Below are 18,168 nucleotides of genomic sequence, written 5' to 3'. Positions count from 1 at the left end.
TTCACCGTGTCCATGTCCCCGTCTCAGAAAGCAAAGAGTGCTCTCCACTCGCAGCACGCAGATCAGTGAACTCTGGGGTCAGACGTGGTGTCAACCCCACCCCGGGACCTTGCTGGGCAAGTCACGTCTGCCTAATCTCGGGTGTCTCCTGGCTATAAACCAGAGGGAGAAGCCTGCCCTGCTTACCTCCAGGGTTGCCAAAGGCACTGGCTGGGCCGCAAGTGCCCTGCACACCTTAGGTATTATTGTAGGTATTAACTTGGGACGGGAGTATTTCATCAAGAGCACAACGACAGTTTCACTTGTAAACTGGGGCCGACTCCATTGACTGGGTAACAACTTTATTATCAGTCGTAATTGTCAGCTTACAACCAGCAGCAGTTAGCCATCTGAAGCTCTGAGAGTGCTGTCTTCTTTAGGAGCCCACATTCAGTCTTGTCCTTCCTGTTTACTGTCTGATTCTCAGCTCAGAGTGGGAAGGGCTACAGGACATAAAGAGCATAGAGGAAGCAGCAAGCTGGCAGGAATGCGAACTCGGCCGCAATTCAGCAAAGGGGAAAGTCAGTCTACTTTTTTTCCTGTGCCAGTGAGAGCTTTATCAAGGCACTAGTGCCTTTGGATCCTGCGTGAGTACTCCAAGGGCACTCAAGGCTCAGGTTCAGCAAGGGGTAGGGCCTAACACAGGCTTTAGGGAAGCTGAAAGACAGCGTGGCAGGTGGGCCAGCCCCACAAGGGAGAGCACACTGCCTGTATGGATTGGATGGTGGCCCCCAACACTATGTCCAGTCCCAAGCCCTGGAACATGTCAGCGTGGCCGTATTTGAAAAAAGGGTTTTTGCAGGTGTACTTAAGGATCTCAAGATGAGAGCATTCTGGACTTAGGGTGGGCCCTATATCCAATGACAGGTGTCATAAGAGAAAAACAAGAGGGAGATGTGAGACACAGCTACAAGGGAGAAGGTCATATGAAGATGGAGGCAAAGATTGGAGTGATGCAGCCACAAACCAAGAACACCTGGAGCCACCAGAAGCTGCAAGAGTCAAGGAAGGATCCTCCCCTAGAGCCTTGGGAGGGAGTATGGCCCTGGGACACCTTGATTTTGGACTTGTGGCTTCTAGAACCAAGAGAGACTAAATTTCTGTTTTAAGCCACCCAGTTTGTGGTGATTTGCTACAGCAGTCTCAGGAAACTCATACACTGCCTTTCTTGCTGGCAGGTCCCAGGCTCTCAGAGGTCTCCCAAGGTCAATTTGGCTTCCTGATACCACTCCTGAGCTGCTGTAGAAGAGCCCACTGAGATAGGACGTCTGCCTGGTTACTTGAGCCCAAGCCACCTGAGTAACAAAGGGAACTTTATTCTGTGTTGTACACGCTGGGGAGGAAGGCGGGTGGGGGGTGGTGAAGGGAGGTAGTAACGATGGGGAGAGAACAGGGGCTTCCTCTCATGACTCACCCTGGGAGCTTTCCTGTCCCTTGGGGATGACTTCAGAGCCCTTGCATGTGACACTCTTGTTCCAAGGCCCAGTATCGACTGTCCATCAACACCAATGTTCTCCCCGTGCGCCCAGGCCCAAGGGACCCCAGGATCTATTTCAGCTGAAAGTTTGACTTCTTAAGACTTGGAAGGCAGGTTCTGAGTTTCCAAGAAGCCATACAAACTTCAGCAGAGAAAGATCTTAGCGATGGCATCCAAACCCTTTACTGCACAAGGGAAAATGAGACATTTTGCGTACTCTAGTAAAAGTATTTTTAAATTTTGTTTTCATTTCCTCAAGCCGCGTGCCGTGGGCTCCCAGCCCCACCTGCCCAGATCACCAGCCAGTTTATCACTACAAGGAATTAGTTACATTCTCAAATGACCAGGCAAAAGGCTTCCTGTAGGATAGTAGGAAAAAATGGAAGAAATGGCCCCAATTTTCAAACGAGCTTATTTTCAGACTTGCTCCTTCCTCCCCCAAAGCTGGGCTGCTCCCGACACGCCCTCCTTCTTCCCCAAGCCGGGCTCCGACCCACGCCCCTGAACCTGCCGGCGGGGAAGGCGGCGAGGGGCATAGCCTCTGAATCCAGGCAGGGCTGCCAACTCACCCGCCCGCAGCCCCTCCGGGGCGGGGAGGGCCGGGCCTTCAGCACGGCGGCTACAGGAAAAAGTGCGGAGGCGGGGGCGGCAGTGGCAGCGGCGGGGGAAAGGCGGGCAGCGGCCAGGGGTCGAGCGGCCAGGGGTCTAGCGGCGCAGGCGGCGCCTGCAGGTTGAAAGGCGAGGGCCGCGTGGGTAGCGGCGGCAGCGGCTGCGGGGGCGGCTCGGCGTGGAGTGGCGGGCGGCCGCGCGCGCCCACGGGCCCTGGCGTGGCGGCGACCGCGGTCTCGGGCAGAGGCGGTAACGGCAGATGCGAGGGCGGTGGCGCGGGCGCGGGGAGGCGCGGCAGGTCCTGCAGGGCGAGCGCGGCGGCGGGCGGCGCGGAAGACCAGGCTTCGGGCGGCAGGTCGGGCAGCGCCATGTGGGCGCCGGGGCCCCAGGGCGCCACCGGCTTGGGCCGCAGCGGGAGCGCGGGCAGCGGCGGCAGCTCGGCCAGCGCGAGCGCCGAGGGAGGCGGCGGCGGCGGCGCGGGGCTCAGGCCGGGCGGCAGTCCGGGCAGCGGCGGGTGCGGCAGGGACGGAGCAGGCGGTGGGGTCAGGGATAGAGATGCGCGGGCCCGGCCTAACCGCGAGTGGGCGCGGGCGCGGGCCAGCCGCGGATGCGAGCGGGAGCGAGGAAGCCGGGACGCCAGCTTGGCCACCAACGCCGCGCCAGGGCCGAGCGCGCATAGCCCGCGGAGGCCTTGTTTCTCCAGCAGGTGGCCACGCGCCGCCCTGCGAGAGACCCAGCCAATCGGAGCCGTGCGCCACTGCGCTCCACCCAATCAAAGGCCAATGCGCTGGCGACCTGTGCGTTTCTCCCGCCGGCTGGCACGAGCTGTCACTGGCAGCCAATCAGAGGCAGGAGCACTCTCTGTCAACGTCTTCTTCCCGCCCCTCCCTCAGTTCCAGCCAATCACAGTATTCCGAGTTGCCGCAGGCTCCACCCCTCACCATCCCTGAGGCCAGGCGCTGCGTGTGCAGTGGGCGCCCCCAACTGGCCTGAGGGTCCATTTAGCCACGCAGCCCCCTCTACAGCCCCACCCGCCCTCCCTACGACAGCCAATGTGGAGAGTGTATGGATCTCTTTTTTTGGGGGGGTTTGCCCTTAGGGATTCTGGAACGATGCTCCTGGTGTAGGTCAAGATCTACGCAAATTCCCAATGAATGATCTTACAGAAAAGATGAAACGATATCAATTCAAAAGCAAAGTTTGACATGCAGCATTTGTGTTAACGTTGTTAAGAACGGTTGTAAACAACACAGATGGGTGACAATCAGGAAAAAATGAGAAATGGTCAATCTATTTAAAATTGGAATATAGAAATATTTATTAAAACATATTAGAGGGCTTCCCTGGTAGCACAGTGGTTAAGAATCCGCCTGGCTAATGCAGGAGACACGGGTTCGAGCCCTGGTGCGGGAAGATCCCACATGCCACGGAGCAAATAAGCCCCTGCGCCACAGCTACTGAGCCTGCTCTCTAGAGCCCGCGAGCCACAACTACTGAGCCCGTGTACCACAACTACTGAAGCCCGTGCACCTAGAGCCTGTGCTCCACAACAAGAGAAGCCACCACAATGAGAAGCCTGTGCACCGGAACGAAGAGTAGCCCCTGCTTGCCACAACTAGAGAAAGCCCACGCACAGCAACAAAGACCCAATGCAGCCAAAAATAAATAAATAAATTTATTTAAAAAACAAACAAACAATATTAGAGGCCTTCCCTTGTGGCACAGTGGTTAAGAATCCGCCTGTGCATATAGGGGACACGGGTTAGAGCCCTGGTCCAGGAAGATCCCACATGTCGCGGAGCAACTAAGCCCGAGCACCACAACTACTGAGCCTGCTCTCTAGAGCACGCAAGCCACAACTACCCACAATTACTGAAGCTGGCGCGCCTAGAGCCCTTGCTCCGCAACAAGAGAAGCCACCGCAATGAGACGCTGAGCACCGCAACAAAGAGTAGCCCCCATTTGCTGCAACTAGAGAAAGCCCGGATGCAACAATGAATACCCAGTGTGGCCAAAAATAAACTAAATTAATTTAAAAAAATATTAGAACATTTCTCAGTGGGTTAGAAAGGATATCATCCACTGTCCTCACTGAGACCGTCTTCTCTGTGGCCCCTGTGCCCAAATGCTCCTCTTAATTCTGTTCTCCAGTAAAGAGACGATGTGGGTTATTCCACACCTCAGGTCAGAGAAACACAAGATGATTTTTTTTTTTTTAAAAAATGACATCCAGGATTTATTTATTTTTAATAAATTTACTTATTTAATTTATTTTTGGCTGTGTTGGGTCTTCATTGCTGTCCACGGGCCCTCTCCAGCTGTGGAGAGCAGGGGCCACTCTTCGTTGTGGTGCGCGGGCCTCCCACCGCTGTGGCCTCTTTTGCTGTGGAACATGGGCTCCAGGCGCGTGGGCTTCAGCAGTTGCAGCATGTGGGCTCAGCAGTTGTGGCTCACGGGCTCCAGAGCACAGGCTCAACAGCTGTGGCACATGAGTCTAGCTGCTTGCGGCATGTGGGATCTTTCAGAACAGGGCTTGAACCCATGTCCTCTGCATTGGCAGGCGGACTCTCAACCACTGCGCCACCAGGGAAGCCCAAGATTATATTTTTAAAGAATCAATACTTCTGTGAAAAAGCAAAAGTCTATAATGATTCTCAAATAGAGCAAATTAAATGAGGTAGGCTAAGAGAAATCAGTCTGGAATTCCAGTAATGTTTACACAGCCTCCTCAAGGTTGTTCAACCCAAAACCTTGTGCATACTGCAGTCAGATTTTGGTCTACACTTGTTATCCTAAATCAGGCCACAGAAAGACAAGCTGAGTTCCTCATAGGGTGCCAAATCCCATCAACTCTATTCAGCTGGAATTCTTCAGTTAAGACAAAACTTCACCAGATTGCAAAAGGTGTAGGCTTGGGAAGGCACAGCTCAGAACAGAGTCTCAAAGAGACTGGTTCCAGGACTAGCCAAGCCCTTGGTCAAAGTTCAGAACAGCAGATCAATCCCCAATTGTGCAACCTCCATTCTGGACCCATCCTAGGAGAGTAATTTGCTTCCACATTTCGGGGTGATTAAACTTATAATCACGGGATGAGAAAATGAAGCAATCCAGTAGCACTGATTACTGACATTGGATTAGTAACTGGCTTTTTAAAATGTTTGAAAGTGTTCAGTAATCTGAGATATTAAATGTCTGATTTATTCATTTCCAAGAGGGGCTCATTTCCAAAAGCCCCTTAAGTGCTTAGGAAGAAGTTGCTGGTTGGATTTGTACACACGTACGCCACCCCCTCACCCTGTTAAGAGATCAAGTAGATTATGTATGTAATTATTTGAAGTGTCTAAGGGAATTGAATTAATCAGGCTTGTAAAGCATGCTAAATATTTAGGGAGAAGCTGATCTGTCAAATTTATAATCTAATTGAGTACTAATCAAAGAATGTGAAGTGAGTTTTACATCCAAATTATAAGGTCAATCAATAAAATGAGGTCTGGAAGCAAGTATAATGGCTTAAGGAAAATGAGATTTTTAGTTGGATCATTTTAATAAGTTAATTATAAATTAAAACACAAATGACGCACAAGTCCCCTAACTTGGACATGGCTCCATCGCCAGATTGTGACCACGTGATGTCCCCCTCCCCAAGGGCAGGCCTGAGTTCTCACATCTCTCCCATCTGGAGCACAGCCCCTGGCACACAGCTGTGTTGATGTTGTAGGAATGAATAAGGGGCCCCGAGCTGGCCCCCAACCCAGCCAGTGATCCCCTGCACACAGCCCACAGAGGCAAACAGGGAAGCACATTGCCTTTATTGATAGTTCCAGCCCACAGGAGACCCCAGGCCAGAGGCCAAGCCCAAGGGTCTGGCCGGCCTCGCCAGGCAGACCAGGCTCTGATACAGAGGAGCTCAGAGTGGGCAGTAAATCTGCTCTGGAGCTCAGCATTTCCCAAGAGGGCAGCAGCCTGGGAAGAGGCAGAGCAGGGCCGTGGTGAGCCCTGTCTCCCTCCTTACCTCCTGGGGGACATAAGTCCTCTCCCTCCCCTGGGCTCTGAGGCCAGTCACCCAGCAGACACACACAGGTAGCCTGAGAGCTGGCTATATGTCCCCCCCGAGGGCTGGGGGTGTCCCCCAGTGCAGCCTGGAGGGGCAACGATGGTGGCATGGGAGTGGGGGCAGGGGCCCTGCATTCCCTCTCACCTCCATAGCCATTTCCCATCAGGCCATTGCTGCCTCGCTTCACCTCAGGGCCCCCTAAGGCACACAGACAAGCCAGGGCACCCCAGTCACCAGAGGACTTCGCAGTCCTCCTGCCCACCCCAGCTTTACCCCAGGCCCTGGGGTAAAGGACCCCCACTCACCTAAGGGCTCAGGGCCCAGCTCTGGCCTCAGCTGCCCATAGGGCCCTGGGGGGAGGGGCAGAGGTGAGAACACTGAGTCCCTCCTGTCCCCCTGCTACTCCCTCCACCAGGAATGCCCTCCCTCCATCTCTGCAGGGCTATAAGGTGGGCTGTACGGCTAGGCCCAGGGCCCAGAGCCCAGTTCTCCACAGCCACCCGACCCCTGATGACCCGTTCCCACACACCCCATTACCTGGCTGGCTCCTGACCTCTGGATATGCACCTCTGGCCCCATATCTAGGCCTCAAGTTGGCCCCCCAGGGCTGGAGGGAGGGCCAGGGAGAGCCCCTCGGGGCCCCGGCCTGACCTGAAGGAGGAGAGCCGGCTTGGGACCCCTGCCCACTGGAGTTGTACATTCAGGATGCCCCAGTCCTTCCAGGGTCTCAGAGTCCCTCACCCACTCGGCCTGGTCCCCGCCACCCTTGCTAGGGTTCCCTCTGCTCCCCCAACGTTTCTTACCATTTCCTCCAGGGGCTGGGGCAGCCACATTGGGGCACACAACTGCTGCCTTCTCATACCCTGCAAGAGACCCGGCTGACTCCTGCCCCGCCCCTGGACATCCCTTCCCCCACCCCCTGCATGGTGTCCCCTGGGTCCAACTCATCATTCCAAAAGCCATCAGTCCCAGGGAACCCTGGAGGAAGAAAGGGAAGGTCAGAGGCAGGAGCAGCCCCTGAGCCCAGAAACCCCCACCCCACCCTACCCAGCAGCCCCAGGCACCTGGCTGTGCGCGGGCCTCAGGGAAGACCCCGGCTCCCAGACCACCATTCCTGTAACCAAAACCTGTAGGACAGCGGTGGGAGAGGGGCTGGTTGGAATGGGGCGGGGGCAGCATTGGAGGGTGCCAGGGTGACCTGCTCATGGACAGGGAGGGACAGACAGACAGACTGACTCAGAGGCAGCCTAGAGAGGACCTCCCACAATCCCCCACCATCATCCAGCTAACCCAGTGGAGCCCACCTTCTGGAAGCTGTCCCTCCCTCCCTCTGGGCACTTCCCTTTCTGCCTGCTGAGTCTGTCACTCTGCCCTCACCTGAGACAGGATCCCCCTGGCTCTGGCCACCACTGTGGTCCAGTGCATAGTACATAATCGATGGGTGGATAAGGACAGAGACTGACAGACAGACAAGGAGCACTCACTGTGAGGGAGACATAGCTCATGCCCAAGATGGGGACCCGGGGGCTCACCGACTTTCTGGGGCTTGAGGCCACCACCAAAGCCTGGGGGAGAGGAAACAGGGGTCAGAGATAGCCGGTTTCGCCTCCCTGCTTCCTGCGCTGTTGGAGGGGAGAGGAGGGAGAACTCAGGCGAAGGGCCTCCTCACCCAGTTCTGCTCCTGGTCTGTAGCCATTTGGAGGCTGGTACCCTGTGAGGGGAATGGAGATGAGCAGGGAGGACCCAGACTTTCCCAAACTCCTTGGGGGCCCAGTATGGACCTTCCAGACTCTGAGGAGGAAGGGACTCTCCTCATCCACAGGGAATGGAACCAGAAGAAATGAGCTATGAAAGCAGCAAGAGATACCAAGGATAGACTCAGAGAGGGACTTCCTGGCCTTAAGGTGCCTGAACACCTGAGATGACCCAGGGAACAAGGGAGATGGAGGAATGATTTGATCTGCATGGGGTGGGGCAGGGAAGGCAGATGCACACCTGCTTCCTGAGGTTTCAGCCCCCACTGGATGGCTGGAGTAGGTACTAGAAGGAAAGCCAGGGGACAGGAGTGAGCCCAGGGTGGGGCAGGTGTGGAATGTCGCAGACTGCCATGGGGGAAGGGGCTGGGGGAGCTGTCATATTGGGGGTCATGTGGGGTCTCAGGGCCAGAGTTCAGGCTTTTCCTCACTGACTTGCTGGAGATCAGGCCTGGGGGATTCTGAGTGGCCCAGCCAGGCCCAGCCCCTCCTGGGACCAGGTACCCACCAGGGCCCCTCAGGTCCCTTATCTGCTCTGACCTGGGAACTTGCCGTTCTGCACTGGGGGAGGGGGCTGGGATTTCAGGCCCCAGCCACCTGCTTTATCTGAAGGGATCCCTGGAGTGGGAGGCCTGGCAAGAAGCCACGGAGGGACCCCACCACTGCAGGGACCTAGATGGGGAGGAAGGGAGGGGGCAGTGAGCCCAGGCCAGTGCCGCCCCCAGGCTGCCCTCCACATGGCCAAGCCACCCGCCTGTGGTGGCTTCTAGGGCAGACACACCTTCCAGGGGAGAGAGTGGCCAGGCCAGAAAAAGCCCAGCTCCCACGGGCCATAATCTGCTCTGGGGACAAGGTGACTCAGCCACCTGATGTGGTTCCTGCTATTGCCCACCTTGCCCTCCACCTCCCAGCAATATCCCCCCACTTCCCTCTGTTCCCTGCCCCTTCACCTGGCTGGGCCCCCAGCCCATTGCCATTGCCATATCCTGGAGAGGAAAAGCAGGGATGTGAGGGACAGTATTGGGCAGTGGGGTTCTGGAAGGACAGCAGGAGGAGGTGCGGGACAGGGATGGGGAGGGCTCTGGCTCACCTGGCTTCTGAGGTTTCAAACCCCCTCCCAGACCTGCAGGAGAGACAGAGGTTGCCTCAGACCCAACCAGCCTTTCCCCAGAAAGGAGCCCTCTGTCTCCCCTACTGAGGCCACCACTGAGCTCACCTGGAGGGAGCTGCAGCCCATTCCATGACATGTATCCTGGGAGGAAGTGTGGGCATGAGGGCAGGGGCTGGGTGGGGGAGACTTCAGAAGGGGCAGAAGGGAGGCAGGGATGGACTCACCTGGCTTCGGAGGGCTCAAGCCCCCTCCCAGGCCTGGGGAGAGACAGACAGAGGCTGAGTGACAGGTGGACCCCACCCTGCCCCTTCTCTTCCTCTTTGCCCAGTGCGCCCTGTGCCCCCTCTTCCCCACCTCCCAGAACTGCAGGGCCTGACCCTGCCCCCCTCACCTGGCTGGGGCCCTTCACCTGGGAAGGCTCCAACTCCCAGCCCATTCCTATAAACTGGGGAGACAGAGTGGGGTTTATGAGGAAGAATAAAGTGGGGGGAGTAGACAGTTTCTGGGGGTAAGAGAAGTGGGGGGTCCAATTCTGACACCAAGTCCAATTCTGGGGTTTTTCCAACACCACCAAGCAATTCTCAGACACCATCTGGGTGTCCTACAATTTAATTCAAGTCCGACACTGTCTACCTGGAGACAGCATCAGATCCCACAGGTCAAAGGCTCAGACTTCTCCCCCCACCCCCACCCCACATTTCAAGCACCAATTTCCAGTCTAAGTTGTCACCTGTGCTTCTGACCAACTGGTTGTAGATCAGAGATTCCCACCACCCCCTCCTCCTTGGGTTTGATTAATTTGCTAGAGCGGCTCACAGAACTCAGGGAAACATTTTACTTATTAGATAATCGATTTATTATAAAAGGATATAACTCAGGAACAGCCAGTTAAAAGAGATGCAAGGGACAAGGCACGTGGGAAGGCACAAAAAGCCACCCTCCCAGCACTTCCAGGTGTTCACCAGCCCAGAAGCTCTCCAAATCCTGTCCTTTTGGGGTTTTATGGAGGCTTCATTACATAGGCATGATTGATTAAATCATTGACCAGTGGTGACTGACCTCCAGCCCCTCTCCCCTCCTTGGAGGTCATGGAGTGGGACTGAAAGTTCTAACCTTCCAATCACGTGGTTGCTTCTCCTGGCAACCAGCCCCCACCCTCAGAAGACCTAGGGGCTTTCAAAAGTCACCTCATTAACATAACAAAAGAGATATCCCTCTCCCTCCCTTCCTCCTTCTCTCTCTCTCTTCTCTCTCCAGGAAATTCCAACGCTTTCAGGAGCACAGTGCCAGGAATGTGAGGAAGATTAAACATACATATTTCTTCTTATAAATCACAATATCACCGGGTGGTAAGAGAGAAAGGGAGGGTTTACCTGGCTTCTGAGGCTTCATGGCCTCAGCAATGCCTGGAGAAGATAGAGATGGGAGCAGGTAAGGGACCCATGACCCCCCTCTGAGCCTCTCCTCCAGAACCCTGGCATCTGCCCCAGCACCCACTCCTGTACCTGGTCCGTAGCATGGGAACCGCAGACCCTGTGGGCATGGGCAGGAGGTGGGGGGGTGGGGAGAGGTTGAGGAACACAGGAGGCCAGAAACTGGGCTTCCCTTTCCTCCCAGTTTAGGGACCAGAAAACTTGGAGCCTCCTCTGCTGCATTCCATTACTAACTCTGCCCTCTCCAAGGAGCCCAGGAGAGGACCCTCAGAACAGAGTCTGAGTGTGGACCACCTCGCCCCCTCCTCTCTCCTCCTCGCCCAGCCTCCAGCTTCTCCCAACCCCTCAGTTCTGAGCTGGGGGGCCTGTGAGGGATGGAGGGATGAGCAGGGGGTTGGGGACCCTAGCTAAGTTAGAGGCAAGGATTTGTGATCCCCCGTACAGAGCCAAGCCAGAACCCTGGAGGCTCTCCCCGACTCCCTCTTAATCCTTCACCAGTCCTGCCTCTTGAAGGCCTGGGAGATGGGAGAGAATGCCTAGATGTGGACCACACCCCAGAGCCCACCAGTCTCACCTGGCTGGGCTCCCAGCCTGTAGCTATTCCCAAATCCTGGGGGGACAGATGGAGACGGGTGTGTGAATAGGGGGAGGGGAGATTAGGGTTTGCAGGGAGGTGGAGAGACATGCCCGGACAAGGCTCACTTGGCTTCTGGGGTCTCACACTAGCTCCGAAGCCTGGTGGAGAGACAGGGGGCAGGTTAGGGCTCCTGGCCCCATCCCTGGACCTCCCTAGCATCTCTAGGCAGGCCCACCCCTACCTGCTACATAGCCATTTTGAGCTGCAGGGCCTGGGGGCAGGAGACAGGGGCTCTGGGTACAGCCTCTCTGAGGGCCCTGCACAAAGAAAGGTCCTTTAGCTCTCCCCCACCACCCCACCCCCAGCTGGGCCCTCGGCCTCCTCCTGGGGTCCAGCCTCCCTGTGGAGCCTGAACGCCATCCCAGCTGCCTGAGTCCCGTCTGGTTGGTGTCACCACCACCACCCACACCAACCAGCCAGGAAGGTGGACACCTTGACGTCCCCTTACCAACCACATGCTCTGCTCTGGGCATGAGCTCCCGCCTCCTTGGCCCCCAGCCATTTCCAGAGCCTGTACCCTCTCTGGTCCTCTCTCTCTCAGATGCCCCAGCTCAAGATTTTCAGTGGGGCATGGCCAGCAGGCCCCCGCCTCTGCCTCCACCTCCCCAGAATGTGCCCCTGTTACATTCACGCTTCTTTCCTGCCTGCCTCCTCCTGCTGCCCAGGCTCGGGAAGGCCTGCCACCCCACCTGGCTGGGCTGCCCTGGGGATGTTTGTTGAAGGAGTATTTGTTGTGTGATGCCAGATGGGAGGGCGGGTCTCACCTGGCTTCTGAGATTTCAGTCCTCCGAAGCCTGGGGAAGAGAAGGAGACTGTCCAGTGAGTCCACCCGGATCCCCGTCCCCTCAGAGCTAGGGACAGCACCTCCACCCCTGCATCAGCCACCCCCTCGGTGAGCCCTGCACCCCTAGAGCTCTGGGGTTGCACCCGGCTGGGCTCCATTCCCGGTCCCAAACCCTGGGGAGACAGAGCAAGAGGCCTGAGGAGAGATCAGGGACTCAGGCGAGATCAGGAGTCTCAGGACTCCTGAGAGATCAGGAGCACAGATGCAGAGATGACAGACAGAGCCCAACAGAGCAGAGCATGGCTCACCTAGCTTCTGGGGTTTTCCTTTCCATAAACCCCCACCTTTGGGTCTCCGCCCCCCCCAACTCAGCCCTGGTCCCCTCTCTACCTGGTCCAAAGCCATTTAGAGCTATGAGACCTATGGGGGGGGGGAGTGCGACAGGAAATCTGGATGGCACTGAAGTGAGAGTGAGCCCCAGCCTCCCCGCCTACCCAGACCCCTGCCCTCCCCTTCAACATCCCTCCATTCAACCTAGCTAGGTTCACAAGAGGGGTGGGGAGCTCACTGGGGGGACCTGTGATAGGAAAAGGGCTGGGGAGACTGAGGCGGTTGAGAGATGGGATCCCAGATCCAGCCTTCCTCCATCCCTCTGGCCCAGAAGATTCCTGGGGTCTTAACATCCTCGCTCCTCCCTGCTCCCACTCTGGATGCCAGGACCCAAGCCCACCCCCCGCCCAGAAACGCCAGCAGACTCCTCCCCAAGTTCTCCAACCCCTGCCTACTCCAGGTAGACAAGGTCTTTTGCTCCCTGCTTAAAACCACAAAGGTGTGTCCCACTGCCAGGTTCAAGTCCCCCCAGGCCTCCAGCCTCGGGCTGTGTCCTCTGGCTTTCCACCTCTGGTGGATTGCCCCCCAGTCCTGATCACAGCCTGCAACAGCACCTGGGGGTCCCGGCTTGGGCACTGGGCCCAGCGGGTCTGCAGCCAGGTCAGGGTTGACCGGTTCTGTCTGCAGTGTGCAGCCAAGATCGGGCTCAGGCAGGCACTTGGGAAAGTTGGTGGAATGAGTGAGCCTCTAAGAGGCCCCCTGTTAGGAGCCCAGAGTGGTGGCCAGCAGTGATCTCTCCCTCCCCCAGCAGCCTGGGCCCTAGCCACCCTCACCTGGCTGGGCCCCCAGGCCACGGCCCATGCCCTGTCCTGGAGAGGAAAAGCCATATGTGAGCAGTGGATTGGGGGAGGACTTGGGATGGGAACAAGGACAGGGATGGACAGGGACAGAATTAAGATGGTGGGACGGAAGGGCAGGGTCTCTGTCTCACCTGATTTCTGAGGTTTCATGCCCCCTCCTAAGCCTGGGGAAAGAAGAACTGAGCCACATGCAATGTGGACCCCTCCCAGCCCTTATTCTCCCCCAAGAAATCAAGTTTCTGCCCTCTCCCTCCCTCCTTTCTAGGACCCCAGGTGCCCTCACCTGGCTGGGCTCCAACTCCTGGGAAGGCCCCAGCTCCTAGCCCATTCCTGCTGCTGAGTCCTGGGGAGACAGAGCAGGAGTGAGTAAGAGGAGCAGGGGTGGGGGTGGAGGGACGATGGGGGGCAGAGGACAGGGACATAGGGACAGGGTGGGGCTCACCAGGCTTTTGAGGTTTCACGCTCCCTCCAATTCCTGAGAAAGAGACGGAGACTCGGTGAGGGAGCCTAGAGCTCCTGTGAATCCCGAACCCAAGCACGTGCATCCAGCTCCCCCCACCCCTCCCCTACCTGGTCCCTGGCCGTTCTGAGCCGTGGGGCCTGTGGAGAGAAGGAGGGTGGAGGCTGGAGCCCAGCCAGTGCTGGGTGGGCCCACACCTCCTGTGGTGTCCTCACCCCACAACCTTTGTGCCCCCCAAAAGTTATTCCCCTGGAGCATGCCCAGAGAGGGGCCTGGAAGTCTGGAAGAGCCTCCCCAAGACCACAGCTCAAGCCAGAGGAGTGGCAGCAGCGGCTAATGAAGGGAGCAGTCCCTGGGAGGGTGGCAGAGTGGCAGGGCTGGGGACAGGGTGAGAGGGCTCCCCCGCACCTGGTTTCTGAGGTCTTATGCCCCCTCCCAGCCCTGGGGAGTGACAGAGAGATTGACACTGACCCCTACCAGCCCCTCCCCTAAGAATGTGGGCCAGGACCCTGAACCCCGCTTGCCTGCCCCTCCCTGCAGCCCCCTGGCTGGAAAAGCACCAATGCTGAATCCATTTCTGCTCCCAAATCCTGCGGACACAGAGGTGGTACTGTTGGCTGTGGGCTGGCTGGTTGGGGCAGGCAGAAAGGGCCAGGATAGAAATGGGTGGGGAGAGTGCCAAGATGGGCAGGGCAGGGCTCACCTGGCTTCGGAGGTTTCATGCCCCCTCCCAGGCTGAGCCCCTGCCCTCCCCCCAGAACGCAACTCTCTCCGGGTTCCCTGATTCCAGCTCTGTTCACGCCTTCCCCCTCCCTGGACCACAGGGTGGTGCCCCAGGTGCCCTCACCTGCCTGGGCTCCCAGCCCTGGGAAGTCACCAGCTCCCAGCCCATTTCCATATCCTGGGGAGACAGAGCCAGAGGGAAGGATGGGGGGAGGGGCTGGGGCTTCAAAGGGCAGGTAGATGGAGAGGTGGGCAGAGGGGCGGTCATGGAGCAGGTCTCACCTGGCTTCTGGGGTTTCACCCCCCTTCAAAATCCTGGGGAGAGAGATGCAGTAGATGAGGGCACCCCAGGGAACCAGCCTCTTCCTGGGGTTCCATGAGCTGAGGGCTAAGGTGGGGGGCATTTGTGGTCCCAGCTGAGGTAGGGGTGGAGCAGGGGTGCCCTTGGTCTCCATTCCCCAAACCAGACAACTGGAACAGTTTTGGTCCTTCCCTTTGCCTCCAGTGAGTCACCAGTTGTGCCCTGAGGGAGCCTGGGGGAAGACCCAGTGGTATCCTCCCCACCCCTCATATCCAAACCCATCTTTTTCCCGGAACCTCCTCACCTGGCTGGGTGGCAGCACCTGGGAAGGCCCTGACTCCCAGCCCATTCCCGTTCCTAAACTCTGGAGAGACACCTGGGGAGACAGGGCAGGAGAGGGTAAGGGAGAGGGGCAGAGAGATGAGGAGAGACAGGTAAGGCGAGGCTCACCGGACTTCTGGGGTTTCACGACCCCTCCAATGCCTGAGAGGGGGATGTGGGTCAACTGAGGGTCTCAGGAGATCCCATGTCAGGGGTGCCTCTAGAATCCTGGCCCCACCTCCACCTGTTCCCTAGCCATTGGGAGCTGGAGGACCTGTGGGGAGAGGAAGCCATGAACTGGGTGGGTTTGGGGTGAGGGTGCAGGACCCTTGGACCCCACCAGAAACAGCAAACTTGAAGGCTCTCTGTCTGTCCCTTCACCCGCTGGAATCATTCCCAAATCCTGCCCTCTGCTCCGAGGCCTGGGAGTGAGCAGGGGGATGGGCAATGCCCAGCCCCACCACTCACCTGGCTGGGCTTCTAGCCCATGCCCAGTGCGGAATCCTGGGAGAAGAGATAGAGGTGAGGGGTGTGAGAGAAGGGTGGGGAGACAGAGAGAGAGCCAGGGCCAAGCAGGGCCCATCTGGCTTCTGAGGTTAAACACCCCCTCGGAAGCCTGGGGGAGACCCAGTGAGCCAGTGAGAGACCCAGGACACCCTCCACCCCATAGCCATTCTGAGCCAGGGCCTGTTGGAACTCAGCTCCAGTCCATTCTTCCCAAGAAGGGTGGGGGACGCAGGAGGGGGCCTGGCTCCTGGGAGCTCACTCCCCTTCCTTCCTTCTTTTGGCTCTGAGCTGGCCCAGGGCCTCGCAGTGAGCTGGGCTTGCCCGCCCTGGAGTTGGGTTCTGTGGGCAACCGGGGAACAAGCAGGGACAGGAAAGAGTTGTACCCCCGGGGCGTATACATGGTGAGACAACAGAACTGCCTTGGTGGATTCCTGGGGCAGGGGAGCGGTGTGTAGGAGGGAAAGGACAAGGCCTGCAGGAAGGGTGGTGGGCGGGCTTCTCCACCCAGGGCTGGGGTGGGGGGGAAAGTGCAGCAGTGTGGTCCTCAAGTGTTTCTGAGATGGCTGTCTCCCCTAGACCCAAATCCCATTTGCCCATGCCTTACCTGCTCCTAGACCACTGGGGGGGCCATAGCCCGTGGGGGAAACGGGAAGTTGAGCCTGGGGGGCAGGAGGGGCCAGGAGCTGGGTGCCCTGCTCTTATTCCGAGGACACAGAGCTGCCCCGCCCGCCACCCCTCAGCCAGCTTTACCTGATGGATAGCCATTCAAGCCTCCTAAGCCTGTGGGGTCAGGAAGAGAGGGTGACTTAGGAGGCAGCAAAGAGCTGAATCTGGATGCTCCCTGCAAAGCGAGAGAGCACACCCCCGTCTCTGGGCCTCAGGTGCCCTGGGGTCACTGGAGGGTGAGCAGACTGGTGGCAGGGGCAGGAGAAGTGGAAGAGTCCTTGGCATGGAGGGAGGCGTCTGGGCCATACCCCTGGGAGCAGATCCCCCTGTACCCTCTTCCAGGGGCAGTTGCACTTCTGGCCTCCATTCTTACTTGAACTCCTCCCTTCCTGGAAATCCCATCCTCATCCCCCAGCCCCGAAGTCTCTCTCCTGCAGCTTAGGTGTGTCAGGTCTCAGGAGGAAGCCCCTCTCCCACCTGTAGGGCCCCACAGGTCCCTGGAGGGAAGACCCTTCCGGACACCCCACCCCTGGCCCCGCCCCAACTCGCCTTGTCTCCTCCCTTCCTGTCCTACCTCCAAGCCTTTGCCTCATGTCACTGCCAGCGATGTCCTTCCCCTTTCCTGTCGCAATCTGCCCCACCCCCACCCCGCAAAACCAACTCTAGGCCTTCCTCCAGCCCTGATGTTCTCACACCCAGGGTTGAGATTCTGCTCCATCTCAACTCAGTTCCAAGGGTGCGAGCTGTCTGTTTCTCACACTTGAGCTGACGTGAACAAGGTCACCTGCCAAGAAGACACGGATGACCCTGTGTTCTCCTGGGCCCCAGATCTGGATCCCAGAGCAGGGAACATCTGGGGTGCTCCCCCAGAGAGTTCCCAGACCCCTGCGAGGGGAAGACCAGGCCCTCTTCCTTGACCCCAGAGCCTGGAGGATCCACTTACCTTTCCCCAGGCTAGGAGACAATGGAGGTAGCACTAGGGGAGGAAGGGGGGTCCTGACTCAGGGCAGGGACCCCAGGCATCTATCCCCCAGTCTCCCAAAGCCCTGCCCAGCCCAGATTCACAGACCCTCCCCTCCTTCTCTCTGGAGCCCCAGCATCTGGCCCAATGCTCTACCTACACTCCAAGCCCCAACTTCAGCTGCCCAGACCCGCCAGCAGCCCTGCTGCCTGCTCTCACCACCTTGCAGGCTTTCAGAAGTCAAGCAGAGCAGGAAAAGGGTGGAGGGGAAGGCCCAGGTGCTCATGATGAGGGCAGAGTGAGAGGACACCCACGTTTTGGGCCTTTAAACACCTCTGCTATGTGGGGGCCCACACCCACTTCCCCCCACTGTGAGTAGCAGAGGCTCCGCTGGACTGGCAGACCCCAGGGGGCAGCCCCCACCCACCCCCTCAGGCCTCTTCCCTGCTCACCCCTCATCCATCATGGGTGCTGACAGCCGGGACAGGCCCCCACCTAGCCCCTCAGGCTCCTCCACCCCTGTCAGGGACTGGGGCCCTGGCGCCAGGCCTGGAGGGCTCAGCTGCTCCCCCCAGCAGCTGGCGAGGGCAGGCAGGCACCCCAGGCCCAGCCTAAACACAGCTGGGTGTGGGGGTGGGGGTGAGCCAGGCCCAGAAATGTGGGCGTGGCTGGCTGGGGAGGCTCTGAATGAGTTACTATGTTACAGGAAGGAGACAGTATTACAGAGGCAAGTGGCCAGGGGACAGTGTAGCAGACTGTATCAGGACTGTATCACCGTATCCCACAGGCAGGCGTGTCCACGAGAGGAGCTGGGCTATTAACCCATCTAACCCTGGAGACCGCAGGGATCACACCAGGAGACGGCCCTTTGCCCCCAACTGAGTCTGGGCTTGCAAGAGTGGGCCTGAGCCTCCCTTCCATGAAGGATGGTGACACACAGGGATGGGTCACCCCATGTTCAGCCTGTCCAAGAGTCCCTGCTTTTTCTTGAAGGCTCAGCCAGGGTCCACCTGCTGCACAAGTCCCTCCCAGCTTCACCTCCATCTCCTGCTCTGCTCCATCTGCACTGACTCTAACTTTAGGGACAGAATCTGGGGGAGGGGGAGCTGCTTAGGGTGCGGTGGGGGCAGGAGTGCAAAAA

The 18,168-nt window shown here is 58.2% G+C and overlaps 2 protein-coding genes and 1 long non-coding RNA gene across 3 annotated transcripts; all 3 read right to left on the bottom strand.

Moving 5' to 3' along the window:
• Positions 1-345: 345 nt before the first annotated feature.
• On the bottom strand, positions 346-3,126 carry LOC116740461 (vegetative cell wall protein gp1-like). Its single transcript, XM_032606110.1, has 3 exons — positions 3,067-3,126; positions 1,454-2,882; positions 346-1,334 (listed from the first exon to the last, which is right to left on the bottom strand). Exons 1-2 carry the CDS (start codon positions 3,124-3,126, stop codon positions 2,136-2,138), a joined length of 807 nt encoding a protein of 268 aa, XP_032462001.1. The 3' UTR covers positions 346-1,334; positions 1,454-2,135.
• Positions 3,127-6,484: 3,358 nt separating this feature from the next.
• Positions 6,485-7,058, bottom strand: LOC116739658. The gene is made up of 3 exons (XR_004345665.1): positions 6,983-7,058; positions 6,717-6,830; positions 6,485-6,529 (listed from the first exon to the last, which is right to left on the bottom strand). It is a non-coding gene; the product is annotated as an uncharacterized LOC116739658 (long non-coding RNA).
• Positions 7,059-8,731: 1,673 nt separating this feature from the next.
• LOC116740628 (DNA-binding protein Rfx5-like) lies at positions 8,732-13,391 on the bottom strand. Its single transcript, XM_032606389.1, has 11 exons — positions 13,372-13,391; positions 13,220-13,252; positions 11,879-11,908; positions 11,296-11,371; positions 10,550-11,212; positions 10,418-10,450; positions 9,436-9,489; positions 9,269-9,301; positions 9,150-9,185; positions 9,024-9,056; positions 8,732-8,919 (listed from the first exon to the last, which is right to left on the bottom strand). The coding sequence occupies exons 6-11, from the start codon at positions 10,434-10,436 to the stop codon at positions 8,792-8,794; spliced, it is 303 nt and encodes a 100-aa protein (XP_032462280.1). The 5' UTR covers positions 10,437-10,450; positions 10,550-11,212; positions 11,296-11,371; positions 11,879-11,908; positions 13,220-13,252; positions 13,372-13,391; the 3' UTR covers positions 8,732-8,791.
• Positions 13,392-18,168: the final 4,777 nt, after the last annotated feature.

The sequence above is a fragment of the Phocoena sinus genome, chromosome 15 (genome assembly GCF_008692025.1).
Source record: "Phocoena sinus isolate mPhoSin1 chromosome 15, mPhoSin1.pri, whole genome shotgun sequence".
NCBI classification, from domain to species: domain Eukaryota; kingdom Metazoa; phylum Chordata; class Mammalia; order Artiodactyla; family Phocoenidae; genus Phocoena; species Phocoena sinus.
This window is presented reverse-complemented; position numbering and strand designations above follow the sequence as displayed.

Bases quoted from the DNA above. Each gene is read 5' to 3' on its own strand.
- LOC116740628 (XM_032606389.1), bottom strand. The intron at 9,302-9,435 runs GTGAGGGGGGCA...GTCTCTCCCCAG, and splicing joins AGGTGAAGGGCCCCAGCCAG to GCCTGGGAGGGGGCTTGAGC. The intron at 9,057-9,149 runs GTGAGCTCAGTG...TCTCTCCTGCAG, and splicing joins TGGGCTGCAGCTCCCTCCAG to GTCTGGGAGGGGGTTTGAAA.
- LOC116740461 (XM_032606110.1), bottom strand. From the start codon at position 3,126: ATGGACCCTCAGGCCAGTTGGGGGCGCCCACTGCACACGCAGCGCCTG. The intron at 2,883-3,066 runs GTGAGGGGTGGA...GGTGGAGCGCAG, and splicing joins AGCGCCTGGCCTCAGGGATG to TGGCGCACGGCTCCGATTGG.